This window comes from Lucilia sericata, unplaced genomic scaffold, assembly GCF_015586225.1.
Source record: "Lucilia sericata isolate MDLA Ls3-8-SP2 unplaced genomic scaffold, ASM1558622v1 Contig000237F_arrow, whole genome shotgun sequence".
Lineage (NCBI taxonomy): Eukaryota > Metazoa > Arthropoda > Insecta > Diptera > Calliphoridae > Lucilia > Lucilia sericata.
This window is the reverse complement of record NW_023994264.1, coordinates 176,736-203,433: the sequence shown is the minus strand read 5'-3', so window position 1 is coordinate 203,433 and position 26,698 is coordinate 176,736. Positions and strand designations below refer to the sequence as shown.

Sequence of the window (26,698 nt, the reverse complement as noted above, 5' to 3'; positions counted from 1 at the left end):
GGTATGAAGTAATGGACAGATTTTAACCATTTTCAATAAGCTTCGCCCTTGGGTCAAAAGAAAAGTATGTGCCAAATTTTATCAAATTATCTTGAAAATTGTGATCCGTAATATGCTCACAAGGTTTAATTAGACACACAGACGGATGGACGGACGTACGGACGGACATTGCTAAATCGACTCAGAGAGTGATTCTGATCCGATTGGTATACTTTAAGGACGTATATATACATATAAACAAGTTGGAGTGCCGAATCTAAAATATTCTCCAGCTTAATTTCGAGGTTGTCAGAAATTTTTACTCATAATGCCAAACTTTTTGGACCGAATTACCTAAGACAATGATAAATATTTTGATTGAATTTTATTTTAACGGACTGACAGATGGATAGACTCAGAACTTCATCGGGATTAAGTATATAATATAGTATATTTTCCGTACTTTGTAGGATCTCCGCGAAAATTTCTCAGTGTTACACACGGAATGACAAACTTATATATACCCTATATCGACACTAATGGTGGTGGTGGGTATAACAAATAAAAAACAAGTTAGAGTGCTATATTCGGCTCTGCCGAATCTTAAATACCCTCCACCAGCAAGCTACTTTTCATTGAGACCCATTTAACTATCTAATTTTTAGATAACTTGGCGAAATTTTCGTTTCCTTATTGAGGGTACTAACATTTATGCATATATCAAACTAATTTTAATTAGGTCGAGAAAAATGTATATTAATAGGCCAGTTTGAAAACATTTTAATATAATGATTTATCTGTACACAGAACATACTCATTTTGAATTTTATCCAGATATAATCATTTAATTACGAATTAAGTGATATTAAGTGATTTTCAGAAGTATACCTTATATGGGAGCTAAGACAACCTATGGACCGATCCGGAAGAAAAAAATCCGTAGAATGATTTATATATACAAAATACACATTTATGTCGAATTTTATCCCGATAACTTTGATTATCAAGTGCATTTGAGTAATTTTCGGAAATGTACCTTATATGGGAGTTGTGACCAATTATCAACCGATAAAGAAAAAATTTAGTATAATGATTTAGTATAATGTTTACTACAATAGATTTATTAATTAATGAAATATTTGCGTTTAGGTGATTTTCGGAAGTGGACTTTATATGTATAGGAGCTATGACCTTACACAAAACATATTTGTGTCGAACTTTATCAAGATACCTTTATTTGATAATGAAATGTGTGCGTTTAAGTGATTTTTTTGAAGTGGACCTTATATAGGAGCTACTACAATATATGGATCAATCCGGAAAAAATTTGGTAGAATGATTTATATGCTCACAAAACATATTCAAGTCGTACTTCATCCCGATAGCCTTATTATTCAAAGAAATATGTGCGTTTAAGTGATTTTCGTATGTGGACCCTCTATGGGAGCCTATACGGAAAAAATTTCGTAGAGTGATTCATATAAAGACAATACATATTTGTGTCGAATTTTATCAAGATAACTTTATTTAACAATGAAATATGTGCGATTAAGTAATTTTCGGAAGTGGGACTTATATGGGAGCTATCACCAATAATGGACCGATCCGGGGAAAAAGTGGTAGAATGATTTATATGTACACATTACATATTCAAGTCGAATTTTATCCTTATAGCTTTAGAATTTAATGAAATATATTCGTTTAATTGATTTTCGGAAGTGGACCTTATATGGGAGCTATGACCAATTATGAGCCTATCCGGAAAAAATTTCGTAGAGTGACTCATATAAAGACAAAACATATTTGTGTCGAATTTTATCAAGATAGCTTTATTTGACAATGAAATATGTGCTTTTAAGTGATTTTCGGAAGTGGGCCTTATATGGGAGCTATGACCAATAATGAACCGATCCGTAAAAAATTTGGTGGAATGATTTTAATGTACACAAAACATATTTTTGTCGAATTTTATCCCGATAGCTTTAGAATTCAATGAAATATATGCGTTTAAGTGATTTTCGGAAGTGCCCCTTATATGGGAGCTATGACCAATTATGGGCCTATTCGGAAAAAATTTAGTAGAGTAATTCACATTTAGACAAAATCTATTTATGTCGAATTTTATCACGATAGCTTTATTTGACAATGAAATATGTGTTTTTAAGTGATTTTCGGAAGTGGGCCTTATATGGGAGCTATGACCAATAATGGACCGATCCGTAAAAAAAATTGTAAAATGATTTGTATGTATTCAAAACATATTTGTGTCGAATTTTATCCCAATAGCTTTATAATTCATTGAAATATATGCGTTTAAGTGATTTTCGGAAGTGGACTTTATATGGGAGCTATGACCAATTATTGGCCTATCCGGAAAAAATTTCGTAGAGTGATTCATATTTAGACTAAACATGTTTGTGTCGAATTTTATCAAGATAGCTTTGTTTGACAATGATATATGAGCTTTTAAATGATTTTCGGAAGTGGGCCTTATATGGGAGCTATGACCAATAATGGACCGATCCGTAAAAAATTTGGTAGAATGATTTATATGTACACAAAACATATTTAACTCGACTTTTATCACAATAGCTTTACTCATCAAAGAAATATGTGCGTTTAGGTGATTTTCGGAAGTGGACCTTATATGAGAGCTATGACCAATTGTGGACCGACTGAGATCTACGTTGATAGTATGATTTCTGTTCATATTATATTTGCATGTACAAAATTTTGTGTTGATACCGATATATTTGAGGGAGTTATTAACGATAAACTAATTTCCGGGAATATATACCTTTGTATGGGGGCTATGGAAAATACTGGATCGATTGTAAAGATTTTGAACATGATTGATTACTGCCCTGAAAAAATAATGTGTGACAAAATTCATCGAAATATCTTTGGTAGTTTCCCAGAGAACTTCAAAAGAATTATGAAAAAACCGTAATATAAAAATATAGTTGGCTAAGGACGACAACTTGATGCCATCACCAAATATGGATCGATCATCTACAGATCCTTTGATCCTATGATTTTGTCTAAATACCAATATTTATAAATTATTGGTTTACGAAATTCATCGCTGATCAATATTATATACAAATACCAGAGATCTGATAGGATATCATGGTCAAGTGACGACTCTTAGCTAGGGGATAGAACGTATTTGAGAAACTACATTGAAAACATCGCATCAACAGTTATTTGAGAATCTGTAGCTACAATGGCGACTCATAGCTAGGAGATAGAACGTATATGAGGAACTACATAGAAAACACAGTAACAGATCACAACACTAGCCAAAGTCCGAGCTATCACGAAATGTGTGAAATGGACTCGATAGCCTGAAAGAACGTTGTCAGCAGATTATTTTAAGTCTAAGTCTGTATTAGACACTAAGAATGGCTTTTCTTTTTGTGGTAAAATATGCATCCTATGGACATCAGACCACTCGAATATAATCGGTTACGAAAGTATTTACGGGCAGGGAACTTCAAGAAGCGGGCAAGAGAATTTTTCTAAACCACATGCAATAATGGAACTGTGAATAGGACCTCAAAAATCGTATAAGATAACCCTATAATGAAACGAAACAGAGAAGATCCCTGAGCACGTGGAAATTTGATGTTAGTTTGATTAGACATCCAGGACAACGGACACAACTACATCAGTGTAAAAACCGGTTTGGCGAGCATTTAAACACTTATAGGTCAATAACTTATGTGAATTGCAACCGATTTAGAAAATAGAGACTGAGGCCTTTATAATGATATATAATGTTTAAGTAGCCCAAGCATTTCATCAACAAACCAGTTCTTTCTTTCTGTTGAGACATTTAAAATTGGTTGAAATTCAACTAAGTTAAGTGCATAAATGTACGAAACCCCCTGTTTTAACCCATAGCTCAAGATTTTGTAGGTGTTTGGCAAATTTCAAAAAGAGATTTTTATAATACTCGAAAGCAACTTTTAGAAAAATTGTGTTATTTCCCTGATATATAAATATTTTTGTTGCATAGTGTAACTGATTTAAGATAATATGATTCTGCGAGTCTGTGGTCGTTAAAAATGTTTATATTCATTATGGACCGATTTTACTGATTTAAAATAGGAAACTACTCTAAAGCATGTCTGATAGAATTCTTTAAGATTTAGATGCCAAAGATATCTGGGGTGTTCAGAAAATTTATAACAGATAGACTATATATAAGGATCCAAAACATATGCATATATTCTTTATATATATAGATGGACCGATTGTTGTTGTTAACTGAAATGTACTGAGTTTAAGAGATTTCTGAAGTGTTATATCCAATATTGGAACATAAAAACTTTGAATAGTCTGTGGTTGTTAAAAACGTTCATATTCATTATAGAACTTTTTTGCTGATTTTAAATAGGAAACTTTTTGAAAGCATGTCTATTAGAATTATTGAAGATGTAGATGCTTAAGATATTTGGGGTCTTCCGAAAATGTATTACGGACAGACAGAAAGACTGACTCCGCAATATATATGAATCCAATATATATATACTTTATTTATAAGTGAAACGATTGTTATTGTTAATTGAATTGTACTGAATTTAAGAGATTTCTGATGTGTTATGTACAATATCGGAACATGAAAACTTGAATAGATCAACCTATTCTGCGATTGAAATTATTAAATCTTAAGACTTGTATTATACCGTCACACAACTGTATTTTAAATATTATAAAAATTGCTTTTTTTATATCATTCAGTTAATTGCTCGAACTACAAAACAAAAAGCAAGTCAGTACTGAAATGCAACAAACTACATTACACTAAAAATAACAACAATTTAATGAGACAACTATTTAATTACAAACAGTAGGTCACTGATAAGAAACAAGACGACAACATTATTTCAAGAGTAAATTAATCCCATGGAATAGCTGTGTTGTCTTTCGTAAATTATAATTAAAATTCTTCAACATATTCTTATAATTATTATCATGTCTTACATTCATTAGACACATTTAGATATGGACATTATTAGTTGACGCAAAGAGTTTACTATTTATAGTGTTAATACTTGGGGATTATATGTTCAAACTTGTCATTATGTAAAAGATATCGTTTTTGATAGTTCAGAGATAGAAGAAAATTAACTAATAATAAGATAACGATAAAATGTTGCCATTAAAAAAAACTTTTCAAATGTTTTAACTTATGAAAAGGTAATTGGTAAAAGTAAATTTAACAAACCCACTACCATTGTGTAAGGCATTGTAGGTTTAAATGTCCAGTTTTAATTCTCAGCACAATTATATTTTCTCCTTTCCTGTCTGTTAACAAACAGAAATACATACTTGTTGACCAAAGTAGTTTCTACATTGTATGCAGATTTCATTTAATCTGTATTCAAATATGTATTTCTGCTGTATGTGAACTGAATGCATAATTTATATGAATTATCTAATATTTGTCATCTGCATAGACTTGCCTAAAATTGAGGACAAAGAATATGTGCAAATAGATAAAAAAAATTCATAAAGGATGTTATTTACTGCAAAGATACAATGACATTTAACTTCAACGTGTTAGATGAGTAGTTATACCCTACACCACTTTAGTGGGGAGGTTATATTGGATTTGCGCTGATGTTTGTAACACATAAAAATATTCGTTCTATACCCACCTTAAAGTATACCAATCGGCTTAGAATCATTTTCTAAGTAGATTAAGCTACATATGTCCTTCTGTCCGTCCGTCTGTATGGCTGGCTGTCCTTGTGCGGAAGGTACAGGTCGCAATTTTCCATATTTTTCGATGAAATTTGGCACACGCAATTTTTTTGCAAGCCTATTGAAAATGGTTAAAATGAAGACTCTTGAAAATGGTTAATATCGGTCCATTATTTCACCTAGCCACCATACAACAGAACACCCCGAAAAGGGCCTTTAAGCTCATATTTATGTTAAATATACCTATATCTCGATGGAAAGCAGCACAAATAAGTTTTATACGAGCCTTGATGACCTTGCCAAATTTCATAAAAATCGGGACTCATTTGACCCTAGCTCCCATACAAAGTCCCCTTCAGAAAATGACTTTAATGTCCAAAATTCACATATAAACACTAATATCGCGATGAAAGCCAGCACAAATAAATATTATATAAATCTATTTACAAAATTTTATCGAGATCGGTCCATACTTGGCCCAAGTGCCCATATAAACCATTTTTCAGAAAATTAGTTTTTCCTCCATAAATTGCTTAAATGTATCGGAAACAAGGTTGTATTGAAGATAAATACTTTATTATGAAAAATAAATCACATTTAATGTTCATAACTGGTGTAGGGTATCATATGGTCGGCCACGCCTGACTATACTTTCTTACTTCTTTAAATGTGAATATGTTAAATTACAATGTTAAAAAGTTTATTGAAATATACATATTCTTAACTATATATGAGGAGTTTTAAACAACACTATCGTGTAGGATTTCGTATATCGGCCACCACTGCTTTAAAACAATTATTTAAAAAATTGCTTGTTTCACAATCGATTTGTTTGTATATCAGTAATGAAATGAATTTTAAGAACGTAATTCAAAGAAAACATAATTCTAAGAAAATCTATTTTTGGAACATGGCATTGTATTTAATCTCTTTAATATTAAATACCAGATTAATTTTTGTTTTATTAAAAAGTATTAAAAATTTATATTAAATTCGAAGAATCAAACTAAAATTATAATGCTTGTGCTTGTAAGTTTGAAATTCACCTGAATTTACTGAAAACCTACTTTTATATTCCTCGGGAATAAAAGTGTATCTACCGGAATTGTTCGATTAAAGATTGTAATTCTGAAAGTAATTTAACTCCAAAACGTTTCTATTTTGGTGTCATTTATTGAAAATTGTTGAAAACGTGGTGCAATAATAGCCTTCTGAAATCGTACTTTACAGCAAAAATTAGCCATCAATTGGTTGGGTTAAGTTTTTACATATTCTAGGTTAGCATAAGTACCGTTGCCATAGCCGTAATGTATTCCACATCGATCAACGACTTGGAGACAAATTAAGTTTACCATTTGGTAAACTTTTTAGAGAATATGGATTAAGTAAAAAAGGCCGACTAACATGGATTCATCAATGGTCTCATTGTGATATCCGATCCTTATTCGACCCATGTGTAGGGGCGCTTGTAGTAGAAAGCAATGATTTTATGTATTGTTATTTCAAAATTGTAATTTTATTGAACAACTTTTCTGTTGAGAAGAGTTCTATTTGAATTTAACGGTTTTTGGAGATTTGGTTTCAAATGACATTTCAATTTGTTGACAGCTTGTATTAAATGATAATGCAGTGCTGTTGTCAAAAGATAAAAGGAAGACATTTTCGATATATATTTTGGTATTGGTTTTTCTTATTTTGTATGTGTTAGTTTTTGCTGAAAAAACATTAGATTTCCAAATTTTCCAAAATTTTTCTCTCAAATATTGGGTATAAAAAGGAAGCCATTGCCCAAAATCTTTCCTTTTTGCCTGCTGCTACCTACCAGTTTTCTTAAAAAAAAAAAAAAAACGTCGTTACTCTGCCGGAAAATTTATAAAAAAAAAAATAAAGAAGTTTTTTTTTGAAATTGTAAGTTTTTATCCTGTTTCAATTATCCTTCGAATTTAATTCATGTTAAACAATTCAGTGTTAAACAATTTTTTTTTTAAGTTTTAAATAAATTTGGCTTAAATTGTTCGCATTTCGTGAAAGGATCTTTTGGATTTTATATCCACAAAATTATCTGTAACAGGATAATAAAATAATGTAAGTTTTGTTTTCTAAAGGAAAACTTGAGAAAAATCCATTTTTTTTTTCAAATCAGTTTTTTATTTTTCTAATTTTTTTAACGCAGTAACGCCAATTTCACAAATTTCAACTCAAAAGTAGGCAGAAAGTTTTTTTTATTTTACCCAGCGGCAACAAAAGTCAAAGAAAAAGAAAATCGTTTGTTTTTATTTACAAAAAGGTAATAATTAACATAAAGAAAACAAAACACACACATACAAACTAACATAACCAAAACCAAAATATCTTTACAGCACACAAACACACCTACGTCAATTTGATATATTTGACAAAATTCTTCCTAGCGACGAAACCTCCAGGCACAAAATCTTCGCCTGGGAAGGCTTCGTCCACAATCGTGCCTTCTTCGGCGTAAAATCAAACCTTCAGGGAAAGCTTTAGGTTGCAATACTAAGGTCTTAGAGACGAGGAGAAAAGTGTGAAAAGTGCGGGGAAAATGTCAACTGTTAAAAAAAAAAAAAAAAATCCAAAAGAAAACTCCAAAGTTATAATAAAAATCAGAAAATAATCTGTGTGAAAGTTCGTGGAGAGTATTTTTGAAAATTTCCTAAAAAGTTTCACAAAAATTTTTAATTATTTAGAAAAAGAAAAATTTAAAAACTAAAAAAAAAAAACACTAAAAACCTTAAAAGAATCAACAAGAAGAACAAGAAAAATAACAAAAAGAAACAAAGTTTAAATATTAATCTTTATTTAATCAAATTTTAAAATTTTTACAAAATGTGGTTATAAATTAATTCGTAAAATATTGATTGTTCTTAAATCTATCACTTTTTTTTTACTTTTTTTTAATTATTTTATTTTTTTTTTCGTAATATCTAACTAAATCACTTTTTTTGTTGATCACTCGCGACAGAAAACTAAAGAAACTAAATGTAATGCAAAAATCAATATGTATTGTTAGTGGTGAAAAATTAAAATGTATAAAAATATTTAAAAGCAAGTGTCAAAATAATCTAAAAACAAAAATATTAGTAAAAAAGAAAAAAAAAAAAACATTGAGTTCAAATGTTAATAACATAAAATGTTAATCTGTAATTTTAAACACATAAATTTTTAAAAATTTCAACAAAATTATATACACAAACATCTACAGGAAGCAGACGAAAGATCTTTCGACGTGGGATCCTGGTAAATGTAAGTTTAGTTGCTCATTTTTTTATGTTATTTTCATTTTTTTCTTTTAAACAAACAAAATATTAATAAAAACACATAACATCCACTGATACGTACATACAGAATGTTTAGTAAGTAAATATTGTTAACAAAAAAATTCGTTAACATGAGTGTAATTGTTAAAATCATCTTATATCAGTGTATGTAAGTAATGTCTTTTATTTATTCTCAAATACATTTAATATTTTACATTTCTGTAATTACGTGAATGTTATTACATGTAAATTACATAAATGTCTAATTAACTAAATAACCCATAATTTTTCAAAACTCACCATAGTCTAGAGGATTGAGTTGTAATTTACCACTCATTAGGCCCTGGTTCGAATCCCAGTGAGGGCAAAGTAATTTTTAATTTTTTTTTTTTTTTTTTGTAAGCCCAGGTTCGAATCCCGGACGAGTTAAATATTTTTGTTTTTATTTTTTTTTTTGCTTTGAGACCCAAGTTCGAATCCCGATTAAACCCATTTTTTTTTTGAAAAAATATTTTTTTTAAATATTGATTTTTGCAAAAAGATTGTTTTTACGCGATCTTCTCTAATTTTAATATGTTCAATATTAGTTAATTTTTTTTATATTAAACATTATGTTTAAGGATTTATTTTTGTTAATAAATAACATGAATTTCAAAATGCAGTTCTAAACTGTCTTTAACTGGTTCCTGGTGAACTGTTCTGGTTAGGGTAATAATCTTTGGGATCATACTTAATACCAACAGCATTTCCCTAGTATGATCATGGTTGGGAGGGGATAAAAGACACTGTGTTACCACCTTCACACAGTGCAGTTCAATATGTTAAATGTTCGTTTCCGTTTTCCTGTGTATTAGTCTCCCTTTCTCTTTTCTTTTCTTTGTTCATTTCTGTTTTTCCCTACTTTAAGCACGCACAAAATAAAATAATAAATACTGTGCATGTCGACGTTTACTCTACTTAAAGTAGCAACGAATCCTCCCGATTGCCGACGAGATAGAAGCCGGAAACTAGTTGCGTGCTGGCTGCTTTAGTAGAGACAAGAGAGAACTCTGACACCATCAGATCAGTTGTATGCTACATTATTATTTTTGGCGCCCAACGTGGGGCCCACACAGTTCATTTAAATCTCAAACTACCATCATTTGAATTTACAAAATTCATGTTTTTGTGTGGTCCTCTTTATTAATGTAAATTTTCAATTCTTTTTTTTATGTTTTTCTCATTCTGCTTCCTTAATTTCCATTTTCTAGTATGGTTAACTAATTGTCTGGAATTTACATGTGTTCTCTTTTTATGCTGTTAACCGACATTAATGTTAATCATACGTTCTCTTATTTGTTGAGTGTTATTGATTTGACAATTCACTTCCTGGAATTGCTGATTTTTGGAGTTCGATCTAAAAACTGACCGGAAACTGAATAGTCAATATTGATAATACTCCCTAATAGTATCAGTATGGTGTGGAAATGACTACTTGGAAATAAATTTTAAGCTAGTACCGGCCATTCCCTATATTCCCTATTTTTGTTTTGTTACTATTTCTCTTTCCCTATAATATTCTTTGGTAACGAATTTTTAATCGATGTTGAACATTTTTTTTTACCATCCGTCAGTTTAACCAGGAACTAATTTCATGATTATTATATATTTTAATTTGCGAAATATTATACTTTATTTTCATTATTTTTTTATTATTATTCTTGTTTTTACATTACTTGGTTCTGAATTTTAAATCCATTGTGGTGTAAAACTTTTAATTAATTTTTCTTTAATTACCTTTAGTCTATTTTATAGTTTAAGTCTTTAACCGAATTTAGTTTTGGTTGATTTAACATTTATTGCTGAATTTTTAGTTTAATTTTGTTTTTCTTATTATATTTTAATACAATGTCTCAACCTCAAAGCGCCAGTGGCGTTCTTCCTAATTGTGTCCTCTGTAAAGATGCCATTTTGGAATCTGGATCTATGTATATCCCTCCTTGTGGTCATCCTTTACATTCATCTTGTTTGGGTAAAATCCCTAAAAACAATCTAGTTTGTCCTGTTTGCGAAGGCAAACTAAAGGCAACCCAACCACAAAGACCGGCAACTACTGGTAATGTTAATACACAACCTCCACCTACAATTGTGACACGAGCGCGTGCCCAGGCTCAAAGGGCTTTGGAATACGATAATAGTGTTCCACCTACAGATCCAAATATTTCTTTTATGTCAACTAGTTCTCCCAAGGTCAACGGGACCAACTACAGTCTATGGTTTCAGCTGCGGTTAGTGCTCAGCAAGCCGTAATGCTTACAACCCTTAGTCAACATTTGACAAAATTAATAGAATCCAACATTGAAGCTGGATTCCAAAGGTTAAATCTCAGTGCACAATCGCCTGGTAATACCCCGACACAAATTCAACCATCAGTTTCTAATCAAAACCCACAAATTCTAACATTGCCAGCCGTAGAGCAACAAACTCTGGAACAGTTGTTAGGTTTACCAGCAAATAGAAATCCTTCGGTTCAAAATACTACAGTTAGTAATGCGTCGACAACAAATTCGTCGTTAAGGTCGGACAAGGTAGGACATATCATCCTATAATTGGAAGATACGTTTTACTGGGGACTGTAAGGGTATCCCAGTGGAAAATTTTATTTATAGAGTTGAAGCTTTAACGAAGCAAACTTTGGGTGGGAATTTTGAGGTTCTTTGTGACCATATTTCGACTCTGTTTGAGTCCAAAGCCTCTGACTGGTTCTGGCGATACCACAAAGCTGCTCGGAGAATCGTGTGGCCAGATCTTTGCAGTGCTCTTCGCGAACAATACAAAGATTCGCGCACTGACGTAGATTTTCGTGAAATGATTCGTGACCGGAAACAAAAACCAGGAGAGGGTTTCGACCTGTTTTATGAGGCCATAATTGATATTTCTGATCGCCTTAGGATTCCTCTTCCTGAACGGGTGCTAGTGGAAATTTTACGCCGTAATCTACTGCCAGAAATTCAACACGAATTGTTAAATTTGGAAATTAACTCAATTTCCCAACTTCGCGACATATGTCGTAAACGGGAATTCTTCATGCAAGATGTAGGGAAAAAGCATGGATTTTCCAAATCGTTTATTCCACGCAGACAAGTCTATGAGATGTATGAAGATGATGTCGAAACATCAGACGAAGAAATCTCTGCAATTTCTCTCGTTTGCTGGAATTGCCAGAAATCGGGTCATAGATTCCAAGATTGCCTCGATGAAAGACGGGTATTTTGCTATGGTTGCGGAGCAGCCAATGCCTATAAGCCAACCTGTACAAACTGTACTGGTTCAAAAAACTTGCGGTCCAGTGCACCGAAAAGTGCACGCAAACCGACCCGATCAACATACACCAACACCGACTAGAACCAACAACTTCATCAATCAATTCAAGTTCGAGTTTAGATAATTCTTTATCTAAACCGATTAAACACCCTGACATACAAATTTCAGTAAATCATTCTTCCGAATGTAATTCTGAAACACCTATAGTGACCATTAATGAATCCAATTCCAAACCTAATTCTATAACACCTGCTCCAGACTTAAAAATTCATCCACCTACGTATTTTAAACCATTTCACATTCGTTTGGCCGAATACAATGCTGCTAGAAAACGCATTTTTAGTGATTACTCTCCAAATTCAAGAACAACACGGTCTACTAAGCGTGTCAAGAATTTTTGGGGTAAAATTAAGTATACTCGTCGTAAACTATTAAGTTCTATTTACGATAAGCCCAATGATATTCGTCCATATGCGGAAGTTCAGCTTTTTGGTAAAACGATGATGGGTTTGTTGGATACCGGAGCTTCGATTAGTTGTTTAGGCGCTCAAGCTGCGACAGAATTTCTTGATTCTGGTCGCCAATTTAAAAAAATACGATCCGCCGTTAAGACAGCTGACGGGAAATCCCAAAATGTGGTAGGTTTTATAAACACGAACATCGCTTTTAGGGGTAAAATGGAACCCATAACATTATATATTGTCCCAACATTAGCCCAAAACTTATATTTAGGTGTAGATTTTTGGCATAGTTTTGATTTGTTGCCACCAGGAATAGTTTCCGAATTACATTCAGATCTATTGCCTAAGGGTACCTCGAGCATTTCAGACCAGAGACCACTTAGCGTAACTCAGAAACAACAACTTCAAATTGTGATCAACTCGTTTCCCATCGTTTTCCAAAGAGGGTTTAGGCAGAACTAGTGTAATTTCTCACGTCATTGACGTTGGTTCTGCCACCCCGATAAAACAACGTCATTTCCCGGTATCTCCTGCTATGGAAAAGTTAATATACGCAGAACTTGACCGGATGTTGGAAAACGATGTCATCGAAGAATCTGACAGCGCGTGGTCTTCCCCAATAGTTTTGGTCCGGAAGCCAGGAAAAGTTAGGTTATGTTTAGATAGCCGCAAGGTCAATTCGGTGACAATCAAGGATGCTTATCCTTTGCCCAATATCGACGGGATCCTTAGTCGTTTGCCTAAGGCTGAGTTCATAACCAGCTTAGATTTAAAAGATGCCTTCTGGCAAATCCCGTTGGATAAATCGTCGAAAGATAAGACAGCATTTACGGTTCCCGGCCGTCCTTTGTACCATTACAAGGTCATGCCTTTTGGGCTATGTAATGCGCCTCAGACGATGTCGAGGCTAATGGACAAAGTGATACCGGCGAATTTGCGAACCGAAGTGTTTGTCTATCTGGACGATTTATTGATAGTGTCAGATACTTTTTCCAGACATATGGAGGTGTTGCGAGAAATTTCAAAACAAATTCGTTCTGCAGGACTGACAATAAATGTTGAAAAATCTAAATTTTGCGTACAGGAAGTCCGTTATCTTGGCCATTTAGTGGGTAATGGGGTAATTCAGACAGACCCGGAGAAAATATCGGCCATTGTTGAATTCCCGACACCGAGGTCTGTAAAACAACTACGACGATTTTTAGGGATGTCCGGTTGGTATCGGAAGTTCATCAAGAATTACGCTGCGGTTACTTCACCTTTAACCGATTTGTTAAAGACCAGTAGGAAGTTTATATGGAGCGAAGAAGCTCAGAAGTCCTTTGATGAATTGAAGAACATCTTGACAACTGCACCAGTGTTGCATAGTCCCGATTTCTCACAGCCATTTTTCATACACTGTGATGCTAGCCACACTGGAATAGGAAGTGTATTGGTACAAAAGAATGCGGAGGGTGAAGAGTTTCCGATAGCATTTATGTCTAAGAAGCTCAACCAAGCCCAACGTAACTACTCTGTTACCGAACAGGAATGTTTAGCAGCAATGTTGAGCATTAAGAAGTTTCGAGCGTATGTGGAAGGACACGAGTTCACCGTGATCACTGACCATGCATCTCTAAAGTGGCTCATGTCCCAAACAGATCTCAATTCGCGGTTGGCAAGATGGGCTTTAAAGCTTCAAGGATTTAGATTTAAAATTGAACATCGGAAAGGTAGCCAAAACGTAGTTCCTGATGCACTTTCGCGTACTAACACTGAAGATTTGTCTGAAATAAACTGCTTAAGTTTGTCCGCTTTAGATGACTCAGGGGTCTTCGTGGATCTACAATCCGAAAAATTCAAGAGTACTGACTACCTACAACTTTTAGACAGAGTTAGGGAAAACATTATCAAAACTCCAGACCTTAAAATTGTTGACGGATACTTGTACAGACGTACTGAACACTGTTCCGGGGAACAGCTGCAGGACGATCTTGCTTGGAAACTTTGGATACCCAAAGATATGGTTAGGGAAGTTTTGGAAAAGGCACATGATAGCCACTTATCATCTCATGGCGGAATCAATAAAACTCTAGAACGAATTCGTAGGTTCTACTTTTGGCCTAATTTAGTGAACGATGTAAGATCTTACATTAACTCTTGCGACGTTTGTAAGGGAACTAAGCACCCAAATTTCGTTATGCGTCCACCTATGGGTAAAACCTCGGAAACGTCCTAGATTCTTCCAGAAACTTTACGTTGACTTTCTTGGTCCCTATCCACGTTCGAAATCAGGTAACGTTGGTATTTTTGTAGTGCTAGATCACTTTTCCAAATTTAGTTTTCTGAAAGCCGTGAAAAAGTTTACAGCAGACGTCGTGGTTAAATATTTGGAAGAAGACCTGTTTCATACATTTGGTACGCCTGAGACTATCGTTTCTGATAACGGTTCGCAGTTTAAGTCTACTCAATTTAACAAGCTTTTGTCTAATTACGCGATAAAACACGTTTACACCGCGGTACACTCGCCCCAAGCAAATGCCTCAGAACGGGTTAATCGTTCAGTGCTATCGGCAATAAGGGCTTATATCAAACACGATCAAAGTAATTGGGATGAATACCTCAGCAGCATTAGTTGTTCTCTACGGTCATCTGTGCATGCTTCTATAGGTACATCACCTTATTACATGGCGTTCGGACAGCATATGATTACCAACGGTAATACTTATGCACTTCTTCGAAAACTTGAAATGCTTGACGATAGGGAAGTGAAATTTAACCGTGAAGATTCGTTTAACATCATACGTGATAGAGCCGCAAAGAATATGAATCGACAACAAGAGCGTAATGAAAGATCTTACAATCTGCGATCGCGTGAGGTAAATTATATTGTAGGGCAAGAAGTTTTCCGAAGAAACTTTAGCCAAAGTAACTTTGAAAAGGGTTACAATGCAAAACTATCGCCACCGTTTCTTAAAGCACGCATTAAGGCGAAAACCGGAAATTGCTATTACGAATTGGAAGATTTAAATGGTCGTTCTCTAGGTGTATACCACGCAAAGGACATACGTCAATAACCTTGTTTTTCATTTTGTTATTTTTTTTTATTATACCACTACAAGCGGTATCAGCTTTGTGCTGCTTGTTAGCTCCCAAATCTGATTTTGGTTGGGGGGTTATGTAGGGGCGCTTGTAGTAGAAAGCAATGATTTTATGTATTGTTATTTCAAAATTGTAATTTTATTGAACAACTTTTCTGTTGAGAAGAGTTCTATTTGAATTTAACGGTTTTTGGAGATTTGGTTTCAAATGACATTTCAATTTGTTGACAGCTTGTATTAAATGATAATGCAGTGCTGTTGTCAAAAGATAAAAGGAAGACATTTTCGATATATATTTTGGTATTGGTTTTTCTTATTTTGTATGTGTTAGTTTTTGCTGAAAAAACATTAGATTTCCAAATTTACCAAAATTTTTCTCTCAAATATTGGGTATAAAAAGGAAGCCATTGCCCAAAATCTTTCCTTTTTGCCTGCTGCTACCTACCAGTTTTCTTAAAAAAAAAAAAAAAACGTCGTTACTCTGCCGGAAAATTTATAAAAAAAAAATAAAGAAGTTTTTTTTTGAAATTGTAAGTTTTTATCCTGTTTCAATTATCCTTCGAATTTAATTCATGTTAAACAATTCAGTGTTAAACAATTTTTTTTAAGTTTTAAATAAATTTGGCTTAAATTGTTCGCATTTCGTGAAAGGATCTTTTGGATTTTATATCCACAAAATTATCTGTAACAGGATAATAAAATAATGTAAGTTTTGTTTTCTAAAGGAAAACTTGAGAAAAATCCATTTTTTTTTTTCAAATCAGTTTTTTATTTTTCTAATTTTTTTAACGCAGTAACGCCAATTTCACAAATTTCAACTCAAAAGTAGGCAGAAAGTTTTTTTTTATTTTACCCAGCGGCAACAAAAGTCAAAGAAAAAGAAAATCGTTTGTTTTTATTTACAAAAAGGTAATAATTAACATAAAGAAAACAAAACACACACATACAAACTAACATAACCAAAACCAAAATATCTTTACAGCACACAAACACACCTACGTCAATTTGATATATTTGACAAAATTCTTCCTAGCGACGAAACCTCCAGGCACAAAATCTTCGCCTGGGAAGGCTTCGTCCACAATCGTGCCTTCTTCGGCGTAAAATCAAACCTTCAGGGAAAGCTTTAGGTTGCAATACTAAGGTCTTAGAGACGAGGAGAAAAGTGTGAAAAGTGCGGGGAAAATGTCAACTGTTTAAAAAAAAAAAAATAAATCCAAAAGAAAACTCCAAAGTTATAATAAAAATCAGAAAATAATCTGTGTGAAAGTTCGTGGAGAGTATTTTTGAAAATTTCCTAAAAAGTTTCACAAAAATTTTTAATTATTTAGAAAAAGAAAAATTTAAAAACTAAAAAAAAAAAACACTAAAAACCTTAAAAGAATCAACAAGAAGAACAAGAAAAATAACAAAAAGAAACAAAGTTTAAATATTAATCTTTATTTAATCAAATTTTAAAATTTTTACAAAATGTGGTTATAAATTAATTCGTAAAATATTGATTGTTCTTAAATCTATCACTTTTTTTTTACTTTTTTTTTAATTATTTTATTTTTTTTTTCGTAATATCTAACTAAATCACTTTTTTTGTTGATCACTCGCGACAGAAAACTAAAGAAACTAAATGTAATGCAAAAATCAATATGTATTGTTAGTGGTGAAAAATTAAAAATGTATAAAAATATTTAAAAGCAAGTGTCAAAATAATCTAAAAACAAAAATATTAGTAAAAAAGAAAAAAAAAAAAACATTGAGTTCAAATGTTAATAACATAAAATGTTAATCTGTAATTTTAAACACATAAATTTTTAAAAATTTCAACAAAATTATATACACAAACATCTACAGGAAGCAGACGAAAGATCTTTCGACGTGGGATCCTGGTAAATGTAAGTTTAGTTGCTCATTTTTTTATGTTATTTTCATTTTTTTCTTTTAAACAAACAAAATATTAATAAAAACACATAACATCCACTGATACGTACATACAGAATGTTTAGTAAGTAAATATTGTTAACAAAAAATTCGTTAACATGAGTGTAATTGTTAAAATCATCTTATATCAGTGTATGTAAGTAATGTCTTTTATTTATTCTCAAATACATTTAATATTTTACATTTCTGTAATTACGTGAATGTTATTACATGTAAATTACATAAATGTCTAATTAACTAAATAACCCATAATTTTTCAAAACTCACCATAGTCTAGAGGATTGAGTTGTAATTTACCACTCATTAGGCCCTGGTTCGAATCCCAGTGAGGGCAAAGTAATTTTTAATTTTTTTTTTTTTTTTTGTAAGCCCAGGTTCGAATCCCGGACGAGTTAAATATTTTTGTTTTTATTTTTTTTTTTGCTTTGAGACCCAAGTTCGAATCCCGATTAAACCCATTTTTTTTTTGAAAAAATATTTTTTTTAAATATTGATTTTTGCAAAAAGATTGTTTTTACGCGATCTTCTCTAATTTTAATATGTTCAATATTAGTTAATTTTTTTATATTAAACATTATGTTTAAGGATTTATTTTTGTTAATAAATAACATGAATTTCAAAATGCAGTTCTAAACTGTCTTTAACTGGTTCCTGGTGAACTGTTCTGGTTAGGGTAATAATCTTTGGGATCATACTTAATACCAACAGCATTTCCCTAGTATGATCATGGTTGGGAGGGGATAAAAGACACTGTGTTACCACCTTCACACAGTGCAGTTCAATATGTTAAATGTTCGTTTCCGTTTTCCTGTGTATTAGTCTCCCTTTCTCTTTTCTTTTCTTTGTTCATTTCTGTTTTTCCCTACTTTAAGCACGCACAAAATAAAATAATAAATACTGTGCATGTCGACGTTTACTCTACTTAAAGTAGCAACGAATCCTCCCGATTGCCGACGAGATAGAAGCCGGAAACTAGTTGCGTGCTGGCTGCTTTAGTAGAGACAAGAGAGAACTCTGACACCATCAGATCAGTTGTATGCTACATTATTATTTTTGGCGCCCAACGTGGGGCCCACACAGTTCATTTAAATCTCAAACTACCATCATTTGAATTTACAAAATTCATGTTTTTGTGTGGTCCTCTTTATTAATGTAAATTTTCAATTCTTTTTTTTATGTTTTTCTCATTCTGCTTCCTTAATTTCCATTTTCTAGTATGGTTAACTAATTGTCTGGAATTTACATGTGTTCTCTTTTTATGCTGTTAACCGACATTAATGTTAATCATACGTTCTCTTATTTGTTGAGTGTTATTGATTTGACAATTCACTTCCTGGAATTGCTGATTTTTGGAGTTCGATCTAAAAACTGACCGGAAACTGAATAGTCAATATTGATAATACTCCCTAATAGTATCAGTATGGTGTGGAAATGACTACTTGGAAATAAATTTTAAGCTAGTACCGGCCATTCCCTATATTCCCTATTTTTTGTTTTGTTACTATTTCTCTTTCCCTATAATATTCTTTGGTAACGAATTTTTAATCGATGTTGAACATTTTTTTTTACCATCCGTCAGTTTAACCAGGAACTAATTTCATGATTATTATATATTTTAATTTGCGAAATATTTATTATTTTCATTATTTTTTTATTATTATTCTTGTTTTTACATTACTTGGTTCTGAATTTTAAATCCATTGTGGTGTAAAACTTTTAATTAATTTTTCTTTAATTACCTTTAGTCTATTTTATAGTTTAAGTCTTTAACCGAATTTAGTTTTGGTTGATTTAACATTTATTGCTGAATTTTTAGTTTAATTTTGTTTTTCTTATTATATTTTAATACAATGTCTCAACCTCAAAGCGCCAGTGGCGTTCTTCCTAATTGTGTCCTCTGTAAAGATGCCATTTTGGAATCTGGATCTATGTATATCCCTCCTTGTGGTCATCCTTTACATTCATCTTGTTTGGGTAAAATCCCTAAAAACAATCTAGTTTGTCCTGTTTGCGAAGGCAAACTAAAGGCAACCCAACCACAAAGACCGGCAACTACTGGTAATGTTAATACACAACCTCCACCTACAATTGTGACACGAGCGCGTGCCCAGGCTCAAAGGGCTTTGGAATACGATAATAGTGTTCCACCTACAGATCCAAATATTTCTTTTATGTCAACTAGTTCTCCCAAGGTCAACGGGACCAACTACAGTCTATGGTTTCAGCTGCGGTTAGTGCTCAGCAAGCCGTAATGCTTACAACCCTTAGTCAACATTTGACAAAATTAATAGAATCCAACATTGAAGCTGGATTCCAAAGGTTAAATCTCAGTGCACAATCGCCTGGTAATACCCCGACACAAATTCAACCATCAGTTTCTAATCAAAACCCACAAATTCTAACATTGCCAGCCGTAGAGCAACAAACTCTGGAACAGTTGTTAGGTTTACCAGCAAATAGAAATCCTTCGGTTCAAAATACTACAGTTAGTAATGCGTCGACAACAAATTCGTCGTTAAGGTCGGACAAGGTAGGACATATCATCCATAATTGGAAGATACGTTTTACTGGGGACTGTAAGGGTATCCCAGTGGAAAATTTTATTTATAGAGTTGAAGCTAGCACTATTATTTTCATCCATATATGTAACAAATTTAAGAGTTAACCTTATGGATGAAAATAATAGTGCTAGGCAAATTTTCTAAAAGATGTTGAGTTTTCCCTAATTAATTTGTCACTTAAAAAACATTAGGTAGGCATGTTATATATCAATGGAAAGGTAATTTTGTCTATTTTTCAAAACTGTATATAATTTTTGAAAATTAAAAAATTCGCGGAATACTTTTTTTAAAAAAAATTAAAAAATGTTTTTTATTCAGTTTTTGCGAAGATACAAATTTTTCAAATTGCAATAAAAATTTTATTTATGAATATTTTTTGATGAAATTTTACAGTTAGGTAGATTTTTTTACTCAAAATCCAAAATTAAATAAAAATTTTGAATTTTCTTATTAGAAATCCCGGAATTCCCAAAAAAGTTTTAAAAAATCCCAAAAATGGGATTTTTTGGTTTTTTGCCTATTATATCCATACCAGGGGCGGGGTTATCGAAACCCGTTACAAAATGATTAAGAACTTATTGGGTCATATAAAACAGGTCACTATAATTTGATATCGACTATGCGATTTGAGAATTTTTGCTCAAAATTTAATTTTCCATAAAAAATAGGGTTTTTTTGGATGGACCTGGTCCCCTCGGTATCAAAAATTTTTAGGTTTTGTTTCATTTATCGTATTTTATGTAAAGTCAGCTTTCCAAAAAGTATAAATTCTATATACATCTTCTTAGAAACTTTTTAGATAACTTAAAAAGAAAAAGATACTTTTTTCCCAAAAAAATGACAAAAAATCGCCTTTTTTTAATTTTTTAAATTTAAATGCCTATAACTTTGGACTCAGTCATGATTTTTACATAATTCTTTCACTGCTTGGTATATAAACTTGTTGTTAAGCAAATAAAAAAAATGGCGAAAATCGGAAATATTTGGACCTGCTATTATCAAAAAAACTAAAGTAAGGACGGTAAAAATTTTAAAATTTTAATATTCAAATGCGAATATCTCCTAAACTATAAGAGATAATTTACTGCTACGACGACATTTTTTATAGTGCTCGATGAGGAGATTCTATATACGAAATTTTTTTTAAATCGGAACTCAAATGAAGAAATAGGATCGTTTTAAAAATTTAACATAGCCGAGGTGTCCTAATTTGAGGACCCCCCGCCGGGCCCCTGGTTGGCCTATAAGGTCCAAATTCAAAACCTAAACTCGACAACACCTCCTCTTTGTGCATACCAAATTTCATTAAAATCGGATTAACCGTTTAGAAGTTACCGAATTATTTCCCTCTTTTTTTTTTCCTATACCACTGTGGATCGGTGGGATTTTCGATAGCCTTCCACCAGACAATTTAAAATGGTCACCATGTCGAAGAGTCAATGATAGTAATAGCTTCATTTGACGCACTCGATTGGTCCTTTAAATGCCTTGATATTTTTCATTGTCAGAGAGCTCGAAAGGCTGGAATTTTGTAACGCCTAGAAAATGTTACTAGTTCCTTTTCCCTTAGTTCAGATCAAGATCTCTTTTTGTGCTCCATAGGCCTAGTAGTTCTAGTGAACATTAAAGGCATTGTAGATTGTTGTAAGATATTTGCTTGAGACAACCACTGCTTCGTCATCCGCATATGTAACTATATTGAACAATATAGAATCTAGTTCCATTAATAATGGGTTAATGGCGAGATTCCATAGGAGAGGTGAAAGTACCCGTCATGCGATACGCCAATCTATAAACAGTAGTATTACTACATTGGTCTATTGATTTACCTATAAATTCCCCCCTGGGGTCATGTTACCTTGATGAAAGACCCTATCTTGGTATGATTGCAATTCCGGGGAAAAGAGATGCTACCAATACCTCTAGTCTACCGGGACTAGAAACTGCTGATGATCAAATGTATCCTCGGTCTTTCCTTGGAATGATTTGACATGTAGTCGAACCAGATAACTACATAATCTGGTACTACGATGGACAATTGCCCGCAGGACTTTCTCCTGGCTGGTCAGTTGGTTGAGGTTCCTTCGGGATCCACGTAGTAGCTGTGGTTTAAAACCAAATATTGAGTGTGTTGGATGAATGTGTAGTGTGCTGGGTTGAATGATGATGAATGAAAGGTATCTTATACAAATGATACCATTGAATTTTCCTTCCTGGTCCAGGTATGTTTAGCGAAAATTCTGTTCGTACCAGATTTACCACAGTGTATTCTCTGTGAGTAAGAACAAAGTCCTCGGCTTATCTGATGGATTCGTGTTTCGGACTACCGAATACATTTCTAGGTGCTGTTGCTGTCTCAACAGCGGCCATTACATCTGGGTGGTTGTAAACGGAAGTTATGTTTTTACATCTCGGGAGTTAAGCAATGCGGCAGCAATGGTCAGAGATTGGATAGCTCAAGTACTTGAGCAAATTGCTTGTACAAGGACCGGCAGAACCATGCACAAAAATTGCCACACGCATTGGTCAGTCGTCACAAAAGACCACCGTGAAATTAGGTGTTCACGTAAAGTACTTCGACATTCATTTACCTATAAATTGGATGATCAGCTGATAACCCAGCTCTGCCAGCACTCTGAAGGTGCTATCAATATCTAGGAAATGGTATATTCTTGTATATTTTTGAGCACAAGAGATTTTTCTACTAACTCTACAATTAAATGTAGTGCACCCTCAACAGATTAGCCCTTTATGAAGGAACGCTAAGAACCCTTTTAGAGTTTTCAAAAGGAAGTTGATTGGTTGGTTGATTGACTGGTCTGAAGACCTTCGGTCTACTATGATTGGCCTTTCCCCTTTTGGGAATAGGATTAGTAATATTATAACTTTAAATATATAGTTAATAAGTTGTCCAAATAATTATCCATACTCCTCCTCGTTAAGTTGTCCGAAGACCATATATGAAATGTTACTTTGTCCTCTGCGATATATGAGAAGAGTTATGCTGTTGGAGGGCCACAGACTTGTACTGCTGTGTAGTCACAAGTCAATTTTATGTTCACAGAAATCATATATTAAACAAGTTTTGCAAATAGAAAGGTCAGCTGCTGACCTTCACATACATATATATGTATTCAGCTATGTATGTCTTTCAGTCGATGTTATTAACGTAAGTACAATATAAGGAGACCACTTTATATTGGGGATATTTATCGTTGTCTTGACTAAACCAAACTTAAATATTGCTTAAGTGCTTCTGCATTAAATTTCCCTATTGGGATTACGTTGACATCAGCAAGTTCCCATACGTCTAGGCTACTAAACAAACCTTAACTGAATTCACTGGGTTTCTAAATATTCACAATTTTTTAGGGTTTTTTTATATTTTTAATTTCTTTCATGGCAATATGCCATTCGCATACAAGGAAATAGTTGTTCATGTTCACGCTTCTTGAACGAAAATTACATGGAACAGCTGGGCTTCTGCCAGTCTTATCGATGGTTTAAGTGATGCATCAAATGTTTATTTTTGTTTTCTTTCTGCAAATTTGCATCACACGTTCTTTCTAGCAACTTCAAAAAGATGTTCTTGCTGTTTTGCATACATATTTACATACATGCAACATGTACTACGTTGTACAACATGAGCAGCTTCAGAAAAAGTTGCTTCTTTGGAAGTAATTTAGAATTTTATTTATTTATTTATGTATTTATTTTGAGTTTGACTGCTTTGCGATTGCCAGTGAAGATTTTCAATGTGTGCTCGTAGTCATATGCATGTGTGACTTCAGTATGTGGCATCATGATAATGTTGTTAGTTTGTATGTATATACAATTTATGAATAATGACTTACAAGAGACTTACTTGAATTTTCATTAATTTAATTTTAATGACATCAATCTTTGTATTAAGAACAAGATGTTCAACAGATTAAAAAACTTGTTAATACAATTACTTAAGATAATGAAAAATCACATAGATAATAGTTATTTAATGATGTGCGACTATCAAGTAACACGTAAATCTTTTACAAAATAAACTAATATGAATATAGTAAGTACGTAACAGGTTTGGATGTGAATAGAGTAAAATACATAGACATAAAGTTTACCTAATAAGTAGAATTTATGGTACGGTTGGGTATTAAACGGGATATTATTTGTTTTATTTTCTATCGGACTTTTAGACATGTAAGGCAAGTTTAACATATTTACTGGAGTATGGAAGAATGCCAGACTTTAAGATTTTATAAAACGGTTATTATATAAGTGATTTTTATGAGGTGGTATCTTTGGTGTCATTTCTCGTAGTGGGCAAAGAACCGTAGACATTTGAATGTTATGTTATGGTGATTGTGTTTCTCCCCCGTTATCTAGTGAGAAATTTTGTTAGGATATAGCGCACTGTCTAGGATTCGTCCTGGATCTTATGCAGAATATTAACCTATACGTCCAGCGAGTATTAAAAAATTTCTTCGAAAATCTGCCCACATCTCCCTCTCCAAAAAGTCTTTAGTAATCCTTTCCAGTTTGGAGCTCCTCAGGAAAGGATTACCTGTTCTGAGGTAGTCCACAAGTGTTTCTCATCATTATGTTTAATGATTTTGTAACACCCGATGCCTTCTCGAATATATATTTCATTTAGCTTCTGACGAGGTGGTTCTACCAATCTGGACTAATACACTAGCTTCGAAAATCTGCCCACATCTCCCTCTTCAAAAAGTCTTTTGAAATCATTTACAGTTTGGAGCTCCTCTGGAAAGGATTACCTGTTCTGAGGTAGTCCACCAGCTTTTAGCATCATTCTGTTTAATGATTTTGTAACACCCGATAGCTTCTCGAATATATATTCCATTTAGTTTCTGACGAGGTTCTACCAATCTGGACTAATATGCTAGCTTCACTGGGTAGTTTTAACTTGAAAATACTAGTGTACAACGGTTGAAAGATTTTTTTCACTGTACCCGATGTTTCGTTATTGGAATATCCAAGATTTGAAACGCTTTCCCTAGACTTAGAATCGATTTCATGACAATCTGGGAAATGTTTTTACATCTGCACTTCTACATCGTTATGAAGTGCAGATGTAATGAAGAGCCATCTATTTTCTAAATGTACGATCATGCATAGCCGACTGGTTTCCCAATTCAATCACTACACTTATATAGAAAATTCTCTATGACTGCCTTTTGGCTTCGCTTTTTTGCAATATCTGCATTCAAAAAAGGGGCAGTTTTTCGACACATGCCGGTTACTGATTAAATTGTAATAGTTGTCGCTAATGAGTGTTATATCAAGAACCTCTCTTATGTAGGTAACAATAAAAGGTAGATTCATTCCCAATTACTGTTAGGTTATTTTCAATTATAGTTTCACCACATATTAGCAGAGGAATGTTTTTATTATAATTATTATAAACTGGACATTAACTTCCTTATGATGGTCATGTAGCAGATCATTAGACAGACTACTCGACTTTTGTTTCCGATGGCCATGGTGCAGGTGTCCTTAATAAGGATTCCTTATCATTGAAATCGGTTCGAATAAAAGCTTAAAGTTTGTTTTGGACCATAATGCATGTTCTACTCTTTCCTCGATTAGTACAGCATACTATAGCAGTTCTTATTGAGTTCACAAAGCCAGTCTTCGTACAATCAAGGTTTTTGTATGCAATTGAGTTACTCAGTGCCTGAAGCTATTCGGAGGAGTCTGAAGCTGATTTGGAGTGGTGAAGGTTGACTTGTGTAAGCTTCACTACAGTTGGTCACTGTTGACGACCATGACGTTGGCGTAACTCCGACGTTCCGTAATCGCGTCCTTATCATCTACCACATTCATCTTGTCTAGGAGGACACTCGACTAGCTGGAAATCGATTGAGTGCCATCCCTGACAGCTCACATGAGCGGTCGGTGAGTCAATGTTTATTATAACAGTTGCCTTCCTTGAATCTTCCACAGCATCCGTAGCCTTTGCTACTTTCCAGTCATAAGTGGGTAGCTGGGGATTACTTGAAGAATTTTAGGGATTTCCTTTGGGTCTATCTTGGCAATAGACCATGACCTTTGTGGGACATCGGCAAGAGGAATTGCTTCCAGTTTCACACCGTACCATACTTCGAGGAGTCTTATAAAGTTGAGCAGGCTATTATCTAGATGTGGCCTTTATAGCACCCCAAATCTTCACATTGAGGCGGTGGTCTGGGATGTTTCCGAGCAAACCTTACTAGCATCTCACTGAATGCCATGATAACCAATTTCCAGTTACGTAAAAAAATGGTGACATAGCTGTTGTTGCGATCAAAGATTGCCCACAGCAGGTGGTCTTTAGAGACTTCTCTATACGACCTATTTATGATACTTGCAGGATTGTGTTTGGATAAAGCCGATTC

At 33.3% G+C, this 26,698-nt stretch overlaps 2 protein-coding genes across 2 annotated transcripts in view; both read left to right on the top strand.

Annotated features, from left to right (window-relative positions):
* The window catches only part of LOC119602522 (calcitonin gene-related peptide type 1 receptor), a 170,374-nt gene that overhangs the window by 39,111 nt on the left and 104,565 nt on the right, over nucleotides 1–26,698 (top strand). The gene's annotated exons all lie outside the window — the stretch shown is intronic.
* Nucleotides 15,400–15,789, top strand: LOC119602524. Its single transcript, XM_037954096.1, has one exon. It carries the CDS (start codon nucleotides 15,400–15,402, stop codon nucleotides 15,787–15,789), a length of 390 nt encoding a protein of 129 aa, XP_037810024.1.

What these genes read in the sequence shown, in the direction of transcription:
- LOC119602524 (XM_037954096.1), top strand. Translation starts at nt 15,400, where the DNA reads ATGGCGTTCGGACAGCATATGATTACCAACGGTAATACTTATGCACTT.